The 19,247-nt window shown below is 44.2% G+C and overlaps 1 protein-coding gene across 1 annotated transcript in view; it reads right to left on the reverse strand.

Moving 5' to 3' along the window:
* SORCS3 (sortilin related VPS10 domain containing receptor 3) overlaps positions 1–19,247 on the reverse strand; it is a 650,187-nt gene that overhangs the window by 358,454 nt on the left and 272,486 nt on the right. The window contains exon 3 of the mRNA XM_005698449.3: positions 6,756–6,855. Coding sequence (XP_005698506.3) covers positions 6,756–6,855 — 100 coding nt within the window. The remainder of the gene's footprint in view (positions 1–6,755; positions 6,856–19,247) is intronic.

Below are 19,247 nucleotides of genomic sequence, written 5' to 3' on the forward strand. Positions count from 1 at the left end.
AAAACATTTCAAAATAAATAAATGTATAAGCAAATAGGCAGAGACAAATCACCTAAGGAAATCAGGAAACAGTGACAATGACGGTGTGGCTGCTCTAAGCCTTTCTCCTCACATGAGGACAGTCACCAGGAGCCTAGATTACCAAGTGGCCACGGCAGCCCCCACCTGGCCCACACCTCTCCCGGGCACTATCTGTCTGGCCCTGGTCTGCATTCACATTTGAGATCCTAGGTCTATGCGTGCAGCTGTTCCCTGTGTGCATCCTATCTGGCTGAGTAGATTCCATATTTCCGAAAGCAGGAACCTCCCAGCCAAAATGCTTTGCTCAGAGCAAGACACTTAACAGATGGTTTAATAGACTAAAATTATCCTTCTTTTTTTTTTCGCATTCTTCTTTTGCTTTGCTTTAGTGTAAGAGATTTTAATATCTGTGAATTGAAAGCATACTACCTTAGAACTGATTTTCCCTGACCCTCCAGCAATCTCAGGAGACATGGTCAGGGAAAGCAGGGGGTCCAAGATTTTAAGATTCTGTGTTTTGTTTAGAGGTTTCCCATTGTGTCAAAGAGAGCTCAGGGTTATGCTGCTGTATTGAGAAGCTGACGTGGAAATAACCAGCATCTGATCAGACACACAATGCCTCTTAACAGCTTGACAGAGACAGCCGGCTCATCAGAGAAATCTGAGTGGTGATTCCCACTGTATTTCTGCAGGGTACCCTGCAAGTAATTATTCTTCTCACTGGTAAATCAATTAGGAAAGGAGGATCTAATACTCCTCTCCTCCTCCAAGAAACTGATAATCCTCTAACAGTAATGGGCAGAAAGCTCCAGGCAACAGAGTTACTATGCATCCAGGGATGAAAGCAACCTGGTCTTTGTACCTGTGGCAGGGGCAGCCAAGCTGAAGCAGGTCAGAGTAGAGAGCATGGCCTGTGTGGTCAGACAGAGGTGAGCAGAGATCCTGAACCCCCTCTTACCAGCTACTTTAGAGAAAGCAAATGGCTCATCTGCCTGAGCCTCAGTTTCTTCACCTGCCAAATGGGAATAAAACTACCAGGGCTCAGGGGATTAAAAGAAAAACTAAAAACTGAATGTAGAAATGAGCTTAGCCCAGTGCCCAGAACTTATTAGGAGCTCAGTTTTAAAAAGTCTTCATTCTCTTCTGATATCAGTGCTTGCCACCTTCCCACACACCCCCTCACTCCATCCCCACACACAGGCACACACACCTCTACCCTGCAACAATTTGATCACATTTCCTGGCAGTCAGGACTTTCTGTGCTCTCTGTCGCTTCCAAAACAGTTTCCAAATCTGCAGGTGGCAGCCGCTTTCGAGCCAGAGCAATTAGGCCATAACCCGCCTGCATTTCTCCATTCACTCAAATATTTGTTCTTAAATAGACACCCATGATAGCTGAGCCCCTCTCTTGTTGAGGCACAAAGACTTCAGCCTGCTTTACAAAGCACAGTGCCGGTAAATGCAGGCTTTTAACCTTGACATGTGTCATTCTGCATGGGTCTGTAGACAGAGTCAGCTGACAATAATGAGTTCCAGGAACCCAGCAATGTTTATCTCCTACAAAGGGAAGGGTAGGCTGTGAGCTGGAGCTCAGATGCCACCAGAACAGAGGGCTCCTCCAGAGGCAAACCTCACACACACGCATCAGAAACTAACGCACTGGTCTTCAAGCTCAAAGTGGCAGGCTCAGACATCACCCAGGAAATGATCAGAGAAAGGCAAACAGCAAGAAATGCAGAATCACATCAAATGCAACTCACGCAGATCAATGCCATTAAAACAATGCTGGTGCCACCGCAGGATGGTCTAGAACAACTTCAACTCAAGTAGCTCCCAGCATTTCGCATCTATACTCTATTTAGATACAACTAGTCCAAATTGCAGCTTCCTTAAGGGAGTATTTTTCCCTGGTGGTTCAGATGTAAAGCATCTGCCTACAATGTGGGAGACCTGGGTTCGATCCCTGGGTCGGGAAGATCCCCTGAAGAAGGAAATAGCAACCCACTCCAGTACTCTTGCCTGGAAAACCCCATGGACGGAGGAGCCTGGTAGGCTACAGTCCATGGGGCCCCAAAGAGTTGGACACAACTGAATGACTTCACTTTCACTTTTAAAGGAGTCTAGCATTGCCAGATGGAGAAGGCAATGGCACCCCACTCCAGTACTCTTGCCTGGAAATTCCCATGGACGGAGGAGCCTGGTAGCTGCAGTCCATGAGGTAGCTAAGGGTCGGACATGACTGAGCAACTTCGCTTTCACTCTTCACTTTCATGCATTGGAGAAGGCAATGGCAACCCACTCCAGTGTTCTTGCCTGGAGAATCCCAGGGACGGGGGAGCCTGGCGGGCTACCGTCTATGGGGTTGCACAGAGTCGGACACAACTGAAGCAACTTAGCAGCAGCAGCAGCATCGCCAGATGTTTCCTAATTTGTCCCCCAAATTTGTCCCCCAAATAAACCTTTATTTATAAATAAACCTGGGAAGACTCTTGAAGATTCACCATTTACAAGTATAGCAAGCGTGGTGTGATTTACAGAAAGGCTCTTTCCTTATCTTGCCTGCTTTCTAAAGTGGTTGAGAGGACTGGCAATTATACAGATAACGATCCTGAAAAGAATCTGAGCATAGTAGATGCTCAATTAATGCTACCTAAGATTAATACTAGTAGGAGACTCTACACACATCAATATTTCTACTTTCAACCTAATAGCTTATTAGCTATCTACACTGGGAAATTTTATGTTGTCAAAAAAATATTAAGACATCAACAATTAGCTTTGGGAACAACTATATAAATACGAGCACATTTTACTGTCTTGCTAAGGGTGACAGAACTCTGATGAACTCACAGCCTCCAGGGAAAGCAGTAGCCATCTGTTACATAAGTAACTCATTAGGTGAAAAGTCACTACTTCAACAAGATTAACTGAAGAATCTGCTAGAGACTACTGCCATTAGCCACTTGATGAACATCGGGAGCTACAGATAATTTGAATGCTGAGAGAATCAAAAGAATCTTGCTTAATTGAAACAGATGAGAATTCAGATGACCACTGGTTTAAACTCTGAGATACATGTAAGACAGGACCTTTTTAGAAAGTTGCATTACAAGGTCATAATGACCCACACATCACTAGACCAGTAAAGAAGCATACAAGGGTATTTTAATTTACATCTATCATTTTTCCTAAGTGGCTTGAGAAGGGTAGGTCTAGTAAACCTAAACATTCTGGTTAAGAGAAAGTCACCACATAGAATATTTGTGCATTGCCAACATCTTGAGGCTCAGGATACAATCAAAAACACTTAACAATAAAATGAAACAGAATTTAGTTTCACCCCTCTCTGGATGATTCAGAAAGCACTTCAGGATCACCCAGTCTCCTTATGAAGTCAATTTCAATCGCTGGTTCCAAAATAAATAAATCAGCAAATCCATAGCACTAGCCTATTTTTTGTCTCTTCCTGATCTGAGTGCAGAAAATATCTGCACCTTTAGCTTTCTGGGCAACAGTGCCTCTTACGTGGGATTTAACTGCGTTTTGGTGGTGTTTCTCTGAAAACACAGACAAAATGGCCTTTTGGAAAGAGTCTGGGAGTTTCTTACGAAGTTAAAACGTATGTGCGTGTGTGCGTGCTTAGTCACTCAGTCATGTCTGACTCCGTGCAACCGTATAGACGATAGCCCACCAGGCTCCTCTGTCCATGGGATTCTCCAGGCAAGAATACTGGAGAGGGCAGGCAGGCAGGTTCTTAACCCCTAGCACCACCTGGGAAGCTCATAATTGGCTTAACCTTTGTTAACTGGGGAATAATTCCTCTGAGAAATTGTTCCAGAGAGCCCATGATCTGAACATCATCTCTGGGATGGGGAAATGGAGGTGCCTTCTGCCCCAGTGGGCATCAAAGACTAGCTTTATGTCCTTTCTAACCCTCAGCATTTGTCTTATCCTCTCTTTGTCTCCCACACGACTGACCACCTGTAGATTATACTAAAAAGAGATAAACTAGGAGTAGAGAAAAATGGCAGAAGACTGAAAGATATGTTATGAGTAGGAGGCTAATGGAAAACATATGTGGCAGACGACTACCAGAATGGATGCAAACAGGCGTGACTCTTCATATGCCCCTTGGGAAAATCCTTACAAAGATAGCTGACCTATCATCTCCATGAAGAGATGATTACTTTTGTTGTGGTCCAGACATAGGTGAGAGATCATTGCTGAAGGACATCTGCCATGTGTCAAACACTTACTTCTTTCTTCTCCCAGAGTGCAGACACTCCTTGTGATTCACCTGACCCCAAGTCACTGTGTGGGTGGGAGGAGCTTTATGTTGAGAGTCAAAAACAAACTGCCCATCCTGCCGTTGACTATCTGAGCGACATGGGAAGGACCTTTGTCTTCCGTTGCACTCAGCTTCCTTCTTAATAAAAGGATAAGGCAGAGTGGGGATGGATCATGGCTGACTTGATTCAGTCAAGTTTAATCACGTGTCCATCATGGACATGGCACTGAGCTTAAATTCCAGATCATGAAGCAAGCTGCCTCAAGCTCCCAGGTCAGGACTAGACCATTAATTTTAGAGCCCCGGGGCTGTGGCTGTATGGAAGGAAAAGGAGCAAAACATGCTCTGAAGCCAGAAAACCTGGACTGAGCATCAGGAGCCCTCGGCTCTTACTCTGGCTCCTTTTTTTACGTGGCTTTGGGGGCTTTTCTGGTTTCAGATTCTCATCTGGAAATTAAGACTATTGTTATACATGAAAGATTCTTAACCAAGACTCCATGGACATCTTGGGTCAAGAGATGGGATTAAGGGTGTTCATTAACATCCAAAAATTCTTAGCAAAACTGTGTGTGGGGGGGGGGGGGGGTACGTGTCTAAGAGGAAATCTAGAGCTTTAAACATATTTGCTGAGGAGCTGCAGTTCAAAACCCATCAATAACTGCTTGTTCAGATGAAATCTATGATCCTTCCCAGGTCTAACATTCAATAATTCAAATAACAATATTGAAAAATGGAAAAATGACAACCCTTGTGATTAAAAAAAAAGAGAGAGAGAAACTACTCAGCTAAAACCAGGAACAGACATGTATGCAGTCATCCTGATTATCAGGTTTTTGGCACCTGGCTGGTGGGCACACTCCCAGGTGTGGGCACCCCTGGATCTGCTGGCCACCAATGCTGAGCCAGGAGGCCGACACCAATGCTGCTCCTCCCTTCACTGGGGATAGCTAGGTGGGAGTGAGAAGGGTTGGCTCTGGGTTATGATGCTAAGGGTTTGAGTCCAAGTTGCTCTGCTTTGAGCAGCACTGGCAATCATTGCTCTCAGTCATAGCTTGGACTCTGCCAGGTTGGAATCAGAAATCAGGGACACCTGAACAATGGGTTGAAGATCACCCCTGCGCCTACCTTGCTAAAGAAAAGGTTTGCAAAACCACTGGCAAGTAAAATCAGATGACAAGGGGAGAGCCGGGCAGTGCAATGCCATTTCCAGTCCTTTCAGTTCAGTCGCTCAGTCGTGTCCGACTCTTTGTGACCCCATGAATCACAGCACGCCAGGCCTCCCTGTTCATCACCAACTCCCAGAGTTCACCCAAACTCATGTCCATCGAGTCGGTGATGCCATCCAGCCATCTCATCCTCGGTCGTCCCCTTCTCCTCCTGCCCCCAATCCCTCCCAGCATCAGGGTCTTTTCCAATGAGTCAACTCTTCGCATGAGGTGGCCAAAGGATTGGAGTTTCAGCTTCAATATCAGTCTCTCCAATGAACACTCAGGACTGATCTCCTTTAGGATGGACTGGCTGGATCTCCTTGCAGTCCAAGGGACTCTCAAGAGTCTTCTCCAACACCACAGTTCAAAAGCATCAATTCTTCAGCGCTCAGCTTTCTTCACGGTCCAACTCTCACATCTGTACATGACCACTGGAAAAACCATAGCCTTGACTAGACAGACCTTTGTTGGCAAATTAGAAACCCTGAAATGGCCTTTCGTAACTGTGGGGTATCTCCTGGGGCCAGGCCTGCCTAAGTTTCTGAATAGGAGTGCCCCCCTCGCTGGGGAAAGATCACATCTCCCCACAGCCAACAGATCGTACAGCACTTATTTTCTATAATCATCCATCATTCTGTGGAACCCAGGCCCCCTTCTTCCAAGAGGTCTCTGTGAGCAAAGTCTGACCTTATACAATTTCACCCAGGGGATTTTCCCAGGTATAGAACCCACATCTCTTACATGTCTCCTGCATTGGCAGATCGGTTCTTTACCACTGCACCACCTAGGAAGTCCAGAGTCAAGCCAACCCATTCTCAAATACCAGATCTGTTAATCACCATACTATCTGTTACTGTCTGGCTTTAGGCTAGAAAGTTACTTAAACTCTCTGAGCTTCAGTTTCTTCCTCTGTAAAATGGGGATAGTAATCATTTGTACCCTAGAGATTCACTGTGAGGTTGCATGAGATAAAGTGTGTAAAGCACACAGCACAAGCCCTCCTTGGCACAGAGAAACTCCTAAAATAGTTACATCGTTTTACCATTGCTGTTGTTGTTACCATCGTCACTACTATCTCAAGGCAGTTGTTTGAATTACAGTGTCTATGGTGTTCTTGACATATAAAATAGACATTCTGCAAGTGAATCCATGGCTACTGTCTTCTTCTTAACTCTTGGCCTTTGGCTTCCCTGCCACTCCACAGGGAGTGCTCAGGACCCAGTGATCCCCCTTCTCACCTTCCTTTTGTTGGTGGGGTTGACGTAGAGGTAACTGAGGACAGTCTTCAAACCTACTTTGTCATTCAGCTTTTCATAGGTGGTGCCATAATCTGTTGATCTGCAGGTAAGAGAGGAAGAAAGAAAGGAAAAGACAGTTTTAATGGGGGATTGTGTTTCCAGAGGAGCCCAGCTCTACCCCGACCTGCATCTTTGTTCCCAAATTACATGAGTGCTTAAAAAGTGTTCCTCTGAGATAAAAGGCCCCATTGATTTTAGAACAGCAATTAGACTAATAATGCATCTGCTTACTACCTAAGCTTGCTCCCCTCTGTTCCCGGCCTTTCTCAGAGACCTACTTTCCTGCCCTTTGTGAAGTGGTGCGGTGACAGGTAGGCTGCCTCCGGTGCTCAGCGCTCTGTCCTCCCAGAGCTCTGTGGGGAGGCCTGAGTCCCTGCCGGGGGAACAGTAGGGAGAAAGGCCAGACCTTCTCTTGAGGTACAACCACCTTCACGCCCCTCTACTGAGCCTGAAACCAGGAGACCCTCAGAGGGGCAGGAAGTGCTGCACCCAGGAGCCTCATAGGATCCAACAGCCAAACCGGCCACACCCAGCAGAGTCCAATGCTTCCCACAGGAGCAACGGCGCATCAGGGGAAGAGCCAGCAACACTGACCGGCTACCATTCTTTCCTCATGCCAGTGATCCTGCCGCCTACCTGTTCCTCCTTTGGGTGCTCTGACCTTGCACCAAGACCACGAGCCAGGGCTCTGAGAACAAAGGCAGGCCAACCAATCCACAGGCTCCTTTCTTTCCATCCCGCCTCTCTCCCCATGTTGGAGGGAGAGCCAGTACCCAAAAGTGGATTCAAGAAGCCAAGCTTCCTGCTGCTCCCGCCTCGCTTCCCCTCCCCCACCCCACACACCTCCCTCCCTTTTCAGGACCAGTATCATCCGGTTCTCATTCTGTCTGCCATCCCCTTCCTTAGCTAGACTCAGGAAATCTCTCCCACTGGAGCTTCAGAAAGCCACAGAAGACTACTCATCATCTCTATGGTCAGGTGACCCCAGGGGTGCCTGCATTCCAACTCCGGCCCTGCGCTCTCCTAGTAACAGCAACTATCTGCCCTTGCCTTTTCCTTGATTACCTTCTAATCTAATCTCCCTTGATTTTCCCACCTTCTAACTTTAATCTGCTTCTGCCTTGGCCCACAGCTTAGCTTTATAAGCCAAGTGTCCCAGGCCTGGATTAAAGACCCACCCTCACCTCTGATAAGGCTTCACTGGCCTTCTCCTGGTTGCCGCTCATTTCTCCTCTGCGCAAGTACAAAGTTCCCCATCTGTTGTACGCCCAAGGCACATACTGTACATGAAATGTACTCTTTGCTTTTCTGATATCGTCATGATTAGCTTCCTTATATTCTGTTTCCCTCGCCACAACATAAGGTCCTCAAGGACGAGGAAATTCAGAGAATGCTATGGGAAGAGGAAAGAACATGAACTTGGGCCACAGCAAACTCTAGTTCACTCTTAGATGGGCAGATCCCTGGTTTCATGACCAAGTGCAGGTTACTTCACCTGCTGGAGCCTCAAATTTCTTACTCAAAAAAAATGGGCATAATCTAATCTTACAGGGCATTTACGAGGATAAAAAATACAACGTGTTGGAAACTTCCTAACAGGATGTAGGCGTTCTGAAATGTCAAAAAAAAAAAAAAATATATATATATATATATATATATATAAATGAAAATACAAAGGGCCTTCATGTCTTCTTCCAAAATGTACAGAACGCCTTACACATCACGCACACTTGGCGCATTTACTGAATAAACAAAACGTCAGTATTTCTAATCCTTCCTTAGGCTACAGGCCCCACATGGTCATTGGTTACGCTGACTTTAATAATCAGCATCCCCCCAAAACTGAATTCTTATCTTCTGTCTCCTGTCTACCTTAGGCACTAGGAATCACTGCCAATGAGAGAAATCATTGCCTTTATCTCTCGAACCCAGCTTAGTCTCTGGGTCTTAATGATTCTATCTCCTAAATAACTGAGACCTCTGATCGTCTCATCCTCATTCCAATGCAGTGGCTAGCGCATCATCGTTTTTACAACAATCCCCCAATCAGATGCTCTTGTTCAACCTTCTCCCCCTCCCACCAATCTCCATGCTGTCATCAGGCTATATATCAACCACACGGATCTGTCCACCTTACTCCCTGGTAGTAATCACCCACTGCCTACACACAGTGAAGTTGTATCTTTCAAGCTTAGTCTTTTAAAGTCTGGGTGTAACTTCCCTTACTAGGCCCATTTCCAGCCACTGACTCCTCTGTCCCTTCCTCTCCAGCCTCATTCAGCTCCTGAATGTCCTGAATTTTTCTTGCCTACGTTTCTGGCACAGCATTCCCTTCCTTCTGAACTATCTCTACCCCCTATTTCCTTTACTTAGTAAATTTCTCTCTAATCTTTATTCTCAACTCTATTATCACCCTCCTTCCAACTTCCTCACTGGGGAATTAATCACCATTCCCTTTGCGTTCTTGTACTACCTAACACATTTTACTGTTCTAGTGTTTATCCTATTGTTGCGATCATACTATTTTTATTCTGTAACGTTTTCCTCAACTATACTTCTCCAACAGCAAAAAGCCATTTCTTATAGCAGCCCAGTGCATTGCACCATACATGGTACTAAGTAAGCTCTGAAAATCTACTGATTTCTGCACTCTTTTGCTTTGCTTTCATTTGCAAGGGTTAATGAATACATGAATCTGTCTAAATCTACTCACATGTTCTCAAACACCTGCTGATGTCCAATCACAACTCAACAGAGAGCCACACCTAGAAAACATACCTGATACTTCAGATGCTGGCACAATTTGCAGAATGGTAAATCTTTTAGCATTTGGTGCCAGAGAAGGATCTAGCATCAGGTTAAATGACACTAGAAGTAAGGTTAAATGACCAGTCATTCTGATCTCCTATCCTACCCAGGGTAGGGGAGAAGACATATCATAATCTCGAGAGACTATCAATAGTATATTTTTCTTAATACAAATAAAAAATTTTTATAGAACGAACTGCTTCTTGATTCTACAGTCTTGAGGGCACAAAGACGGCACCAGGTGGGGAAAGAACAGTGAACTTGGAATCTAGAGTAAAGAACTGACTCTGAAATGTACTCAAAGTGTTACCCTGGAAAAGTCTTCTCTACGTCTGTTAAAGAAAGAATCATCCTGACATTTCTTAAAATGGCAAGGCAGACATAATTCAGGACTATTGCAACAGGTATAGGGACCACAGTAATGAGGTTTTGAAATAGAGATGGGAGATTAGGCCATACTTCAAATACACCAAGGAAAATGCAGGAACTTAAAGCCAAAGAGAAGGGTGGGGATCAGTGGATAGAACATTACTAAGAAGGTATGGAAATTGTTTGCTGACTGGCAAGATTCTTGCTGAAGGCAGGCTGAGGTGATCAGATGTCACCTGGGTTATGGTTGGGGATGAGGACTTTGATCAGATATGGACTACAATGAGATATTGTAAGGGGTGGTGGGGATTCTGGCTAAACTCACTTAGCAGGATTGTTGCTAAAAAATGGGCTCTTGAGGACATATCTAAGGACTGGCCCTAGGTGAAAAGAGCTCGGAGGATCCTGACTGGAGCTTGGTTAAGAAGAGAATCTTTGCCAAGCCCCATTCTATCTTTAACACAAGAGGTTTAACTCAGATAATCATAAGGCCTCTTCTGGACTTTAAATCTTATTATCCCACCAACACAGCGCTAAGCTGTTTCCAACTAACGACTTTTCTTCATGCTATATATAGCAAACATCTTGCTTGTAAGAGCTAAATTCTCAGGTCTCCTTTCATGACTGATGTCACAACAGACTTCCTTCCAGAACCCAAATAACCCTCATCAAAGGTAGTGTACTTAACATGACACATAGTCTGTCTTTCTGGAAGCTGCACAACCAATTCACATTGTCTTTGCTCTTTTCCAAAAGTGGCTGCTGAGGGTAGGAGCTTCCCAACAAATGATATGCCATGGCTCAGCCTCCTTCGCTTCTGGGGCAGCGGCTGCTCAAGCAGGCACACAGACACAAGTCTCACTCAGTGAGGGCCCCTCAAGGAGCCAGTGGGCCCTGGGGCCTAAGGAGGCCTAGACTCTGCCCTTTCTAGCATGGACACTGCACACTCCACTGACCACAGCGTGCAGTGGGCTTCCTTCCTGTGGGCTAGGGGCAGCTGGCAGAAGCCTCTGCACCATTGCCAGAGCCAGCAGTGCCAGGAGAAGTCACCTTGACAAAAAAGCAGATCATCCTTCACCTCCTGACTCGGGACATCTGCCGGCAGGGTCACTTAGAGGAAGCAGGCTCATTTCCCCTATTTTAAAGCTAACTTCCCAAATCCTGATGCTAAATTCCTAAAGCTGAAATGTCCAGAAAGCTGGAGACACTGGGCACCTGCCATGTGCTGGGCCCTGAGCCAGTCACCATTTGGAACAGCTCAGAACATACAGCTAACCTGGCAGGCAGCACGTGAGAGGCGCCCAGCCACAGCACTCCCCCCTCTGTGCCTGTGCTCAGATTCCTCCAGTTCCAGAAGGTTATTCCGCTGCTCTGTGTGGGGGTGTGCGCGCCTCTTGCTCTTCTGTTGTCTTTCATTATGAATTATTTCCAACACACTGAAAACTATAAGATGCCAGTCATAAATCTACCACTAGATACATATGTTGTCCATCAACACAAATATTTGATGATCTTTTCAAGTGTTTTTACATTTACATAAATGTTATCCCACAGGAGATATATTCTGCAGCTAGCTTATTTTGTCCAACATTCAGTTTGGAGGATTTTATGCATGTTGACACACTTAGCCATAATCCATTCACTTTAACTGCTATGGAGCAGTGTAGTTTACCAATAAACCATTGTCTATTTATCGTCTCAAACTCTGATAAATATTTTGTCTTTTAAAATTTGCTATGATAAATATTTCAATCACCATTTTTACACAAGTCTTTTCTAGAGAGACACCTTGATGTGAAATTACAACTCATATCCCATGCACAACTCTCATACCCCACACTTAACTTCTCCGCTGGTTATTGACAGATTTTTCTCTAAGGGGACTGTACCTTCAAAGAGATACTCCCTTAGTCTCCAGCTCCAGAAACTGAGTCTTTCTCTATTGCCAGGGTCTGAGTCCACAGCTCCTGCCCAGTCTTGTCCCAGCTCTCTCTGTGTCCAAAATCTTCAATTCCAGAGCAACTGAATCCAGTTAGTAGTTGGACCCTGAGTCCTGGCCTCAAGACTCTACCATTTGTTTTCCCATTTGCATCACTGTTGGTCATCTGCTCTGTGGCTCCACCCTGCCCAGGGACCTGCTTGTTGTCAGGTTGAGCCTCCCAGCTGCCAACTACTCACACTCCTCCCCAGGTACCCCAGGCTCACTGGTAGACTAGACGTCCACCCTCTTCAACTCCCCCAGGACTCCTGGGTTTGACTCGTCTATTTAGGAGCTCCTGTCCCATCCTGACAAGCCTCCAGAAAACTTCCATGTGGGCCAACACACTCTGGGAGCAGCCTCTTACCTCACCAACCTAACCTGTCATAACCCAGGTAGCTATCCAAGGCCACTTTCTCAATGACAATTTCCAGAGCTGAGTTGTGAATATAGTATACTTTCATCCACCCAGCAAGCTCCCATTCCTCTGATGAGCTTCTAGTGGAGAGGCTGGTGGCAACAAACATATGGGCTGCTATTTTAAAAGTAAAAGAACAGAAAAGAAAAACTTCTAGCCAACGCAGCCAAGTCGGCTTCCCATTAGAACTGAGCTGAAGCTCAGTACTCACCCCCGCCCTCACCCCAGCCCACTCTGCATTCCCAGCACCACGTTCCTGCCAGAGGTGAGAGGGCTCTGCAGGGCATGCTGCCAGTTCTTATGGGGCCGCCAGATGTTCAGGATGGGGCGGACACACTGCTTTCCTAATGCTGCCAGCTGCCTTCCCCGTTTGCCATCTGTGCTCCTCAGTTCCCACCTCCCCCTCCAAGGCTTGTCCCTGAGAAGGAACTACGAAATATCAAGTTTTTCACTCTTCGATTCTCTTATAAGTCTTTCATCTTCTCGGTGGACTCCCTTCTCTGTGATATTATCTAAAATTAGTAAACCACCTCAGTCCTGATAGCTCCTTTTCCTGTTAGCAATTTTATTTTATTTTGCTTAGTTCTTCATGCATATCTATCTGTATTATAGCATTGACTATGTGCTAGATACTGGGCTTGCCCTCTGCTCCACCCAAGTCAGGGGCACTTATGACGCAGTTTAGCACAGGCAGTGAGCTGTTTCCTATAAAAGGGCCAGAGTGTAAGTATTTTAGGTTTTGATGATTTCTGTCAAAACTACTCAGCTCTGCTCTTGTAGTTCAAAACAAGCCAAGCAGGATAGCCGATTGAATGGGTGTGCTGTGTTGCAATAAAGCATATTTACAAGAGCATGCAGGGCATAACTTGTCGGGCACTAGTCTAGCTGACTGCAATATCAACCCCTACCATCCCTACCAACAGCCAGGCTTCCACCTCACTTTTGTCTCTCAGACAGCTTCCCAAGATTTCAGCCAAGGTATTTGATGCCCTGCCCCACCATTCCCTGCCTGGTTGCCATCAGGTTGAAGTGTCTGCCTCAGCCTGGCACTCAGACATGTGTAGTCTGCCCCCTTTCCTCCCCTTTCCCACTCTCCCAGTAAGATTATGGCTGGCAAGTGTCCGGATTTCCTCCTTTCTGACTCCCAGGTCTAGTACTAACTACATCGTGGAGACTTTTCCTACAACTGCAGCCCACACTCTCCCCTGAATATATCAACAGCATTAGGAGTTCCATATTTATTCTCTGAATACGCATATGCGCTCTTTTCAGAAATGACTAAAAGCTCCTTAAAAGAAAAATAACAAATAAAATAAATATATTCTGAAACTCCAAAAGTGCAGAGCACTAAGTAGAGAAAACAAGGAAGACAGAAGCAGGGCAAAGACAACTATACACAGGGCTGGGCAAACTAGACCATGCGCTCTTCACTTCTTTGAACAATAGGGTCGCTATTGTAAGCACTCCATAGAGAATAGTGAGAAACTTAGTTTAGCACCTGATAAACCCTGTGCATAAATGTGTATGGCTGTCATTTTTATGACTACTCACCCAGATTGTATTTTTCTCAAGGACAATCACCTTGTTTTTTCCCCTTGATTTATAAATTCCTTGCTCTTAGAGGGTGAGGCACATGGATGCCCAATTAATCATTAAGGAATTTTTGGCTACTGTTTCCAATTGTACCATGAAAATACACTATGGCCCAGCTGCTGGGGAATCAAAAGGCAGGCCCATGCTTCCCAGTGCCAGAGCCAGGGAAGTGCCCCACCCACAACCATTCCACCTGAGTGTGCTCCACTGACCTACACTATACTGAGAACAGTCAACAGTCAAACACCAGAGGCAATGAGGGGCTCCAGGGTGCAGTGAACCTCAGCCCACTCTGCAGGCAGGTCAGGAGTTTCCACAGTGCAGCTCCAGACCCATGGCTGCCCAGAGAGTCTTTACCATCCAAATGGGAAAATCACTGATGTTCCCCTCTAGCCTGTTCCACTCCCAGTCTTAGGGCCAGTGTCTAAAGCCACATTAATTCATGTCTTTGCAGTGGCAAGAAGCCCAACCTGACCACAAATAACCAGCCAGAAAACTAATTCCAGACTCCAAGCCAAAGGCAAGTGATTTAAATAGCTTCCCTCCTAAGTGGGTATTGGCCCTATCCCCTACTTCAGAAAAACCACAGACAGGCTGAAGCCCAGGCAGAAGCTCACACAGCTCTCCATAATTCTTCATGTCATCTGACTCCACAGCCTCATTATCTTGTTTCACAAAGAGAGACACAATGATACAGAATAATTAATGTTCTCCTGCCCCAGCTATCTGAATGAGAGCCATCATAGTGTTCCAAGCATAGGGAATTGAAGGTTACCTGACTCTGCAGACCAGATCATGCAGAATTCATAGTTTATGTAAAACAAAATGTAGACCCAGCAGCAGTAGCGTTCCAGCTCACATCTAGGAGGGAAGGATGCGGTGTGGGGGGTTAAACAAAACATTCAGATCTTTGGTCTTTCCCATTGAAGTATGAACACTTCAGTTCTCACTGAAGAATCTCAGTTCAGAAAATAAGGCTGCTGGGCTGTTATTCTGCGGACTCAAAATGGCAAAAGACCTCAACACTATCAGCCAAGAGGCCTGTTTGTGACATATGGGTGAAGGGAGGAAAGAAGTCCTCCAGAGAAAGGAAAGCGCAAGAGCAGAGCTCTGAGAGGAGGTGGTGTCCCATTGATCGCACCTTTATTCACATGGGTATAGTGCATTTTATACAACACACATACACATACACTATACAATAGCATTAAAGAAGCAGGTAATATCAAGATTATTGACCTAGAAACGTCTCTAAGACATAACTAAATGAAAAAGGCTGCTGGACAATAATGCATTAAAGACACAAACAGTGTACCCAGACAAAACAAACCGATATATTCCCATTCGGTTTAGAAGTGCATATACACGTGCATTTTAAAATTTCTAGAAGACAACACAAATGCATGGTAATAGAAGTTACCTCTGATTAGGGGTCCAGGGTGGGTTGGTTGGCTATAAGAACTAGAGTTTATTTGTAATGTTATAATGTTTTCAAAACAAAAATATATCCATGTATCACTCATGCAGTTAAAAGTAATCACAATAAAGTGATTTGTTACAGAACAGTTCCAAGGCAGATCAGTAAATTAACACATCTGTAGAGAAACTCTATTATAGATAAGCATTTGCATTCTAAAAGGCAGCCCTGGCATAACCATAAGAGGATTCGTTTCAGAGTCAAGCAGATTTGGTTTCAAATCCAGCCTGTGCAACCTTAGACTAATTACATAAGTCTCCTATTTCATATCTGCTCAATGGGAATATAAATATCGCCTTCACAGGATTACCATGAAGCTTAAATAGCCCTAATATCATGCAGCTCACTTCACTATCAGTTGTTAGGAGACCTCATGGTGGAACAATAATGTGATCATTGGAGGAGAAATCGTCTCATACATCTCTCAGCAAATAGAAGGTAAGTTGTAGTTACATAAGCACCAGTGGGCAGGCTAAGGCCATCTCATTCCCACTATATAAGCAATCAGCGACCATAAGGCACATGGGAAGATGGAGGGGTTGCTAGGCATAATCAAAGATAGCCTCCAGCAGGTAGAAATTAAAGTCCAGGGAAAACAGACTTCACTTTTTTTCAGCAAGTTTTCCTGGGCAAAAAAATAATGAGGCACAAACTAGAAGGTTCTGGACAGTTTTAGCAAGGCATTTCCATCTGGGGAGTAGATGTTTACCATTTCCCTTTAATATTACATGCAGCCAGTTGAGTCCCTGTGACATGCACGCAATTATGTCTGCTGTGCACAACTAGAAACCCCCAGGATTAAATGGGTAGCTGCCTAATGGAGAGATGTGAACTCATGGAGAGCCTTCAGACCATCCCTCTACCCTGGAAAAGCTAAACTCTGTGCCTCATTCACTTGTAAATCGTTTTCTTCTCTGTCATAAGCATTATACCTTCTATGTGGTAAGCACTCAAGGCATTAATTAATCAGTCAAAACAGTCTATTTCTTCTCTGAACAACCAACCCTGTAGAGAAGACAGTGGTTCCTCTTGCTTCCATCTTCCTCTGAGAAACCTCTCACCTTTCCTGCCTCTGGTTTCCTAGCACTCAGCATCAGCGTCACTGTCAGGGAGCACTGTATCTACTCCCTGGGGATACACCTCTTTTCTCCTCTGCTGTTGTTTTATGTCATTATTTAACTTTTTGTGCATGAGGCTCCTTTTTCCAGAGAGAATCAGTCCTCTGAGGTCAAGGAGCTACTTGCCTGTCTCTTTTAACCCTACTGCCTGCTGAATAATGCCTTGCAGTTTAGCTATTCAGGCTGAGCAAATGTGTCCCAGGGACTGAAATAGTCACACTCAGATTCCCTGCTGCTTGTGAAAGGTTCTCCTGGGAGAGACTGACAGCTAAGCAGATGTTGCTTCAGGCAGAGCTGGTTCTATCAGTTTATCTTACTGGTCATTCGGGGAAGAAAGAAGACTAAAGTTATGCCGCACCTGACATTGCCCAGCCCAAGGAAGAAGAGGAAATTCCCAGATACCCAGGAATGAATCTCAGGAACCATAGGCACTCCATCTCCTCATGGGCCCAGAAATCTGAAATCTCACATATCTCTTCCTCTAAAAGAATTATATGTTAATGGCTATGCTCCCTACATATTATTTAAACATCACCCTGTTGAGCACCACATTCTACACTCCACATGCCCTTGACATGATCAGAGCTGTAGGGCTTGAAAACCAATCTCAGTTTTTTAAAGCTTTCCTTAGAAAGGTTAAGTAAGAAAAATAAGCAATTAGCCAGAAGTTGGGTTTGTTCTCAAGCCACAAAGTATTTCTTAAACCATCCTGCAGCCCTTAAAGAAATGCTCCTCTGAGACCAGAGGCAGGGCTCATTAAGTCCAGGTGACATGGACTGCCTCATCAGACTGGTGCCCATGGCTTTAGGGAAAATGAATGCCATCTTCTGGCATTTTTAGAATATATATAAAAGGACTGAAAAGCAATGACAGAAACATTGTAGAATACAGAAAAGAATAATGTGCAACACGGACATCAATTATAGCCATGCTATACAGAGAAAAATCCACTTAATATTTTAATATTTTTTTCTCTAATCTGCATGTATGTGTATGTTTACAAAATTGGGAATCATTCTCTGTATACAGTTTGCTGTCCTACTTTTCCACTTATAATATTTAAATATCTCCCCATGCTGCTACATAGCCTTCCAAAATAATTTTCAAAGCCTTACAGCATCTCAATGTACAAAAATATCATAAATTACTCTAACTGCCTTCTTGGTCAGATGGTTGGTTTCTGGCCAAATGTTTACATTAAATAACTTTAGTGTGTATTCTTCTACATAAATCTTTATGTGCATCTTTATCTGTTTCCTTAAAGTACATTCATGTAAGTGTAATTATTAGTTCCAAGGGTAAAGATTATCATTAACATTCTTGTTATAAAATATTCTATATGACATAAATATGCTGGTCAACCTGCACTTCCAGTAACAGTACGTGGAAGTACTGGTTTCACTGAATACTGGCCAATATTGGGCATAACTATTTTAAAATCTCCAGACATAGGTGTGTTGGCAACAATGTATTGCAAAAATATAAGCCCTTAATCGTGTCTTCACACTAAAATGCTTTGTCTTTAACAGTGGTTCCCAAACTTTTATGACTCAGGACTCCTTCATACTCTTAAAAATTAATTCATACATTACATTCACAAATGTGCAATTTTAGAAATTACATCTGGCAACATTTTACAATATTAATTTATTTTAAAGTAGTAAATAGTTATTTATGATAAAGAAACTAGAGTTTCTCAAGCAAAAATAATTTAGTGAGAAAGCACTGCACTGTTTTACATTTTTTGCCTAGTCCCTTAATATCTCACTTAACGGAAAACAGTTGGATTATATCTGTATCTGTGCTTAATCATTATGATATCACATATGTCATACAACTTCTAGAAACTCCCCTGTACATTTGAGAATGAGAATTTTTTAAAAAGCCCATAACATTTTATTATAATTTAAAAATAGCTTTGACTTCATTAATCCGCTGATAGGGTCATGGACATTCCCCAAGGTTCCCAGGATCACACTTTGAGAAAATGGCAACCCATTCCAGTGTTCTCATCTGGAGAATCCCAGGGATGGGGGAGCCTGGTAGGCTGCCGTCTATGGGGTCACACAGAGTCGGACACAACTGAAGCGACTTAGCAGCAGTAGCAGCAGCAGCTCAAACTGGGTCCCAAGAGGACTGCAACTTACAAAGAGATAGTTTCTAATTTTAATAAAACCTATGGACTTCTTGCAAATGTTCTCCCTTCATTCTTCTTCCACCAGACCCTGTAAAGTTCAAATCCCATCTCCTGCATAAAGCCTTCTCATCTAACCTGCCTTTCAGTGATATTCCCTTTCTCTGATTCTTTACTGCTTTTATATCACTGCGGAACAATTTGGCCTACACCCTCTGATGTTCATAGCCTCTTATCCCCACCAAAACCATAAGCTTCTTGAGGTTGGGGATCAAGTCGTTGGTACACACTTGGGCTCAATAACTGATTTCTCAGAAGAGAGCTACTCTAAGTCACTGCGGCATTTAAGGAACTAACATTTGCATGATAGTTTACACAAAACACTTTCTCTTGAGATATTTTATTTAATTCTAACAAGGACCCTTTGACATAGACATTTTATCTTTGTCATAAAAATGAGGAAGTAGAGACTCAGAAAGGTTAAGTGACTAAAGCAAATGACAATACTGAAACTTGAACCTTGGTCAACAGATTCCAAAT

This window comes from Capra hircus, chromosome 26 (genome assembly GCF_001704415.2).
Source record: "Capra hircus breed San Clemente chromosome 26, ASM170441v1, whole genome shotgun sequence".
Lineage (NCBI taxonomy): Eukaryota > Metazoa > Chordata > Mammalia > Artiodactyla > Bovidae > Capra > Capra hircus.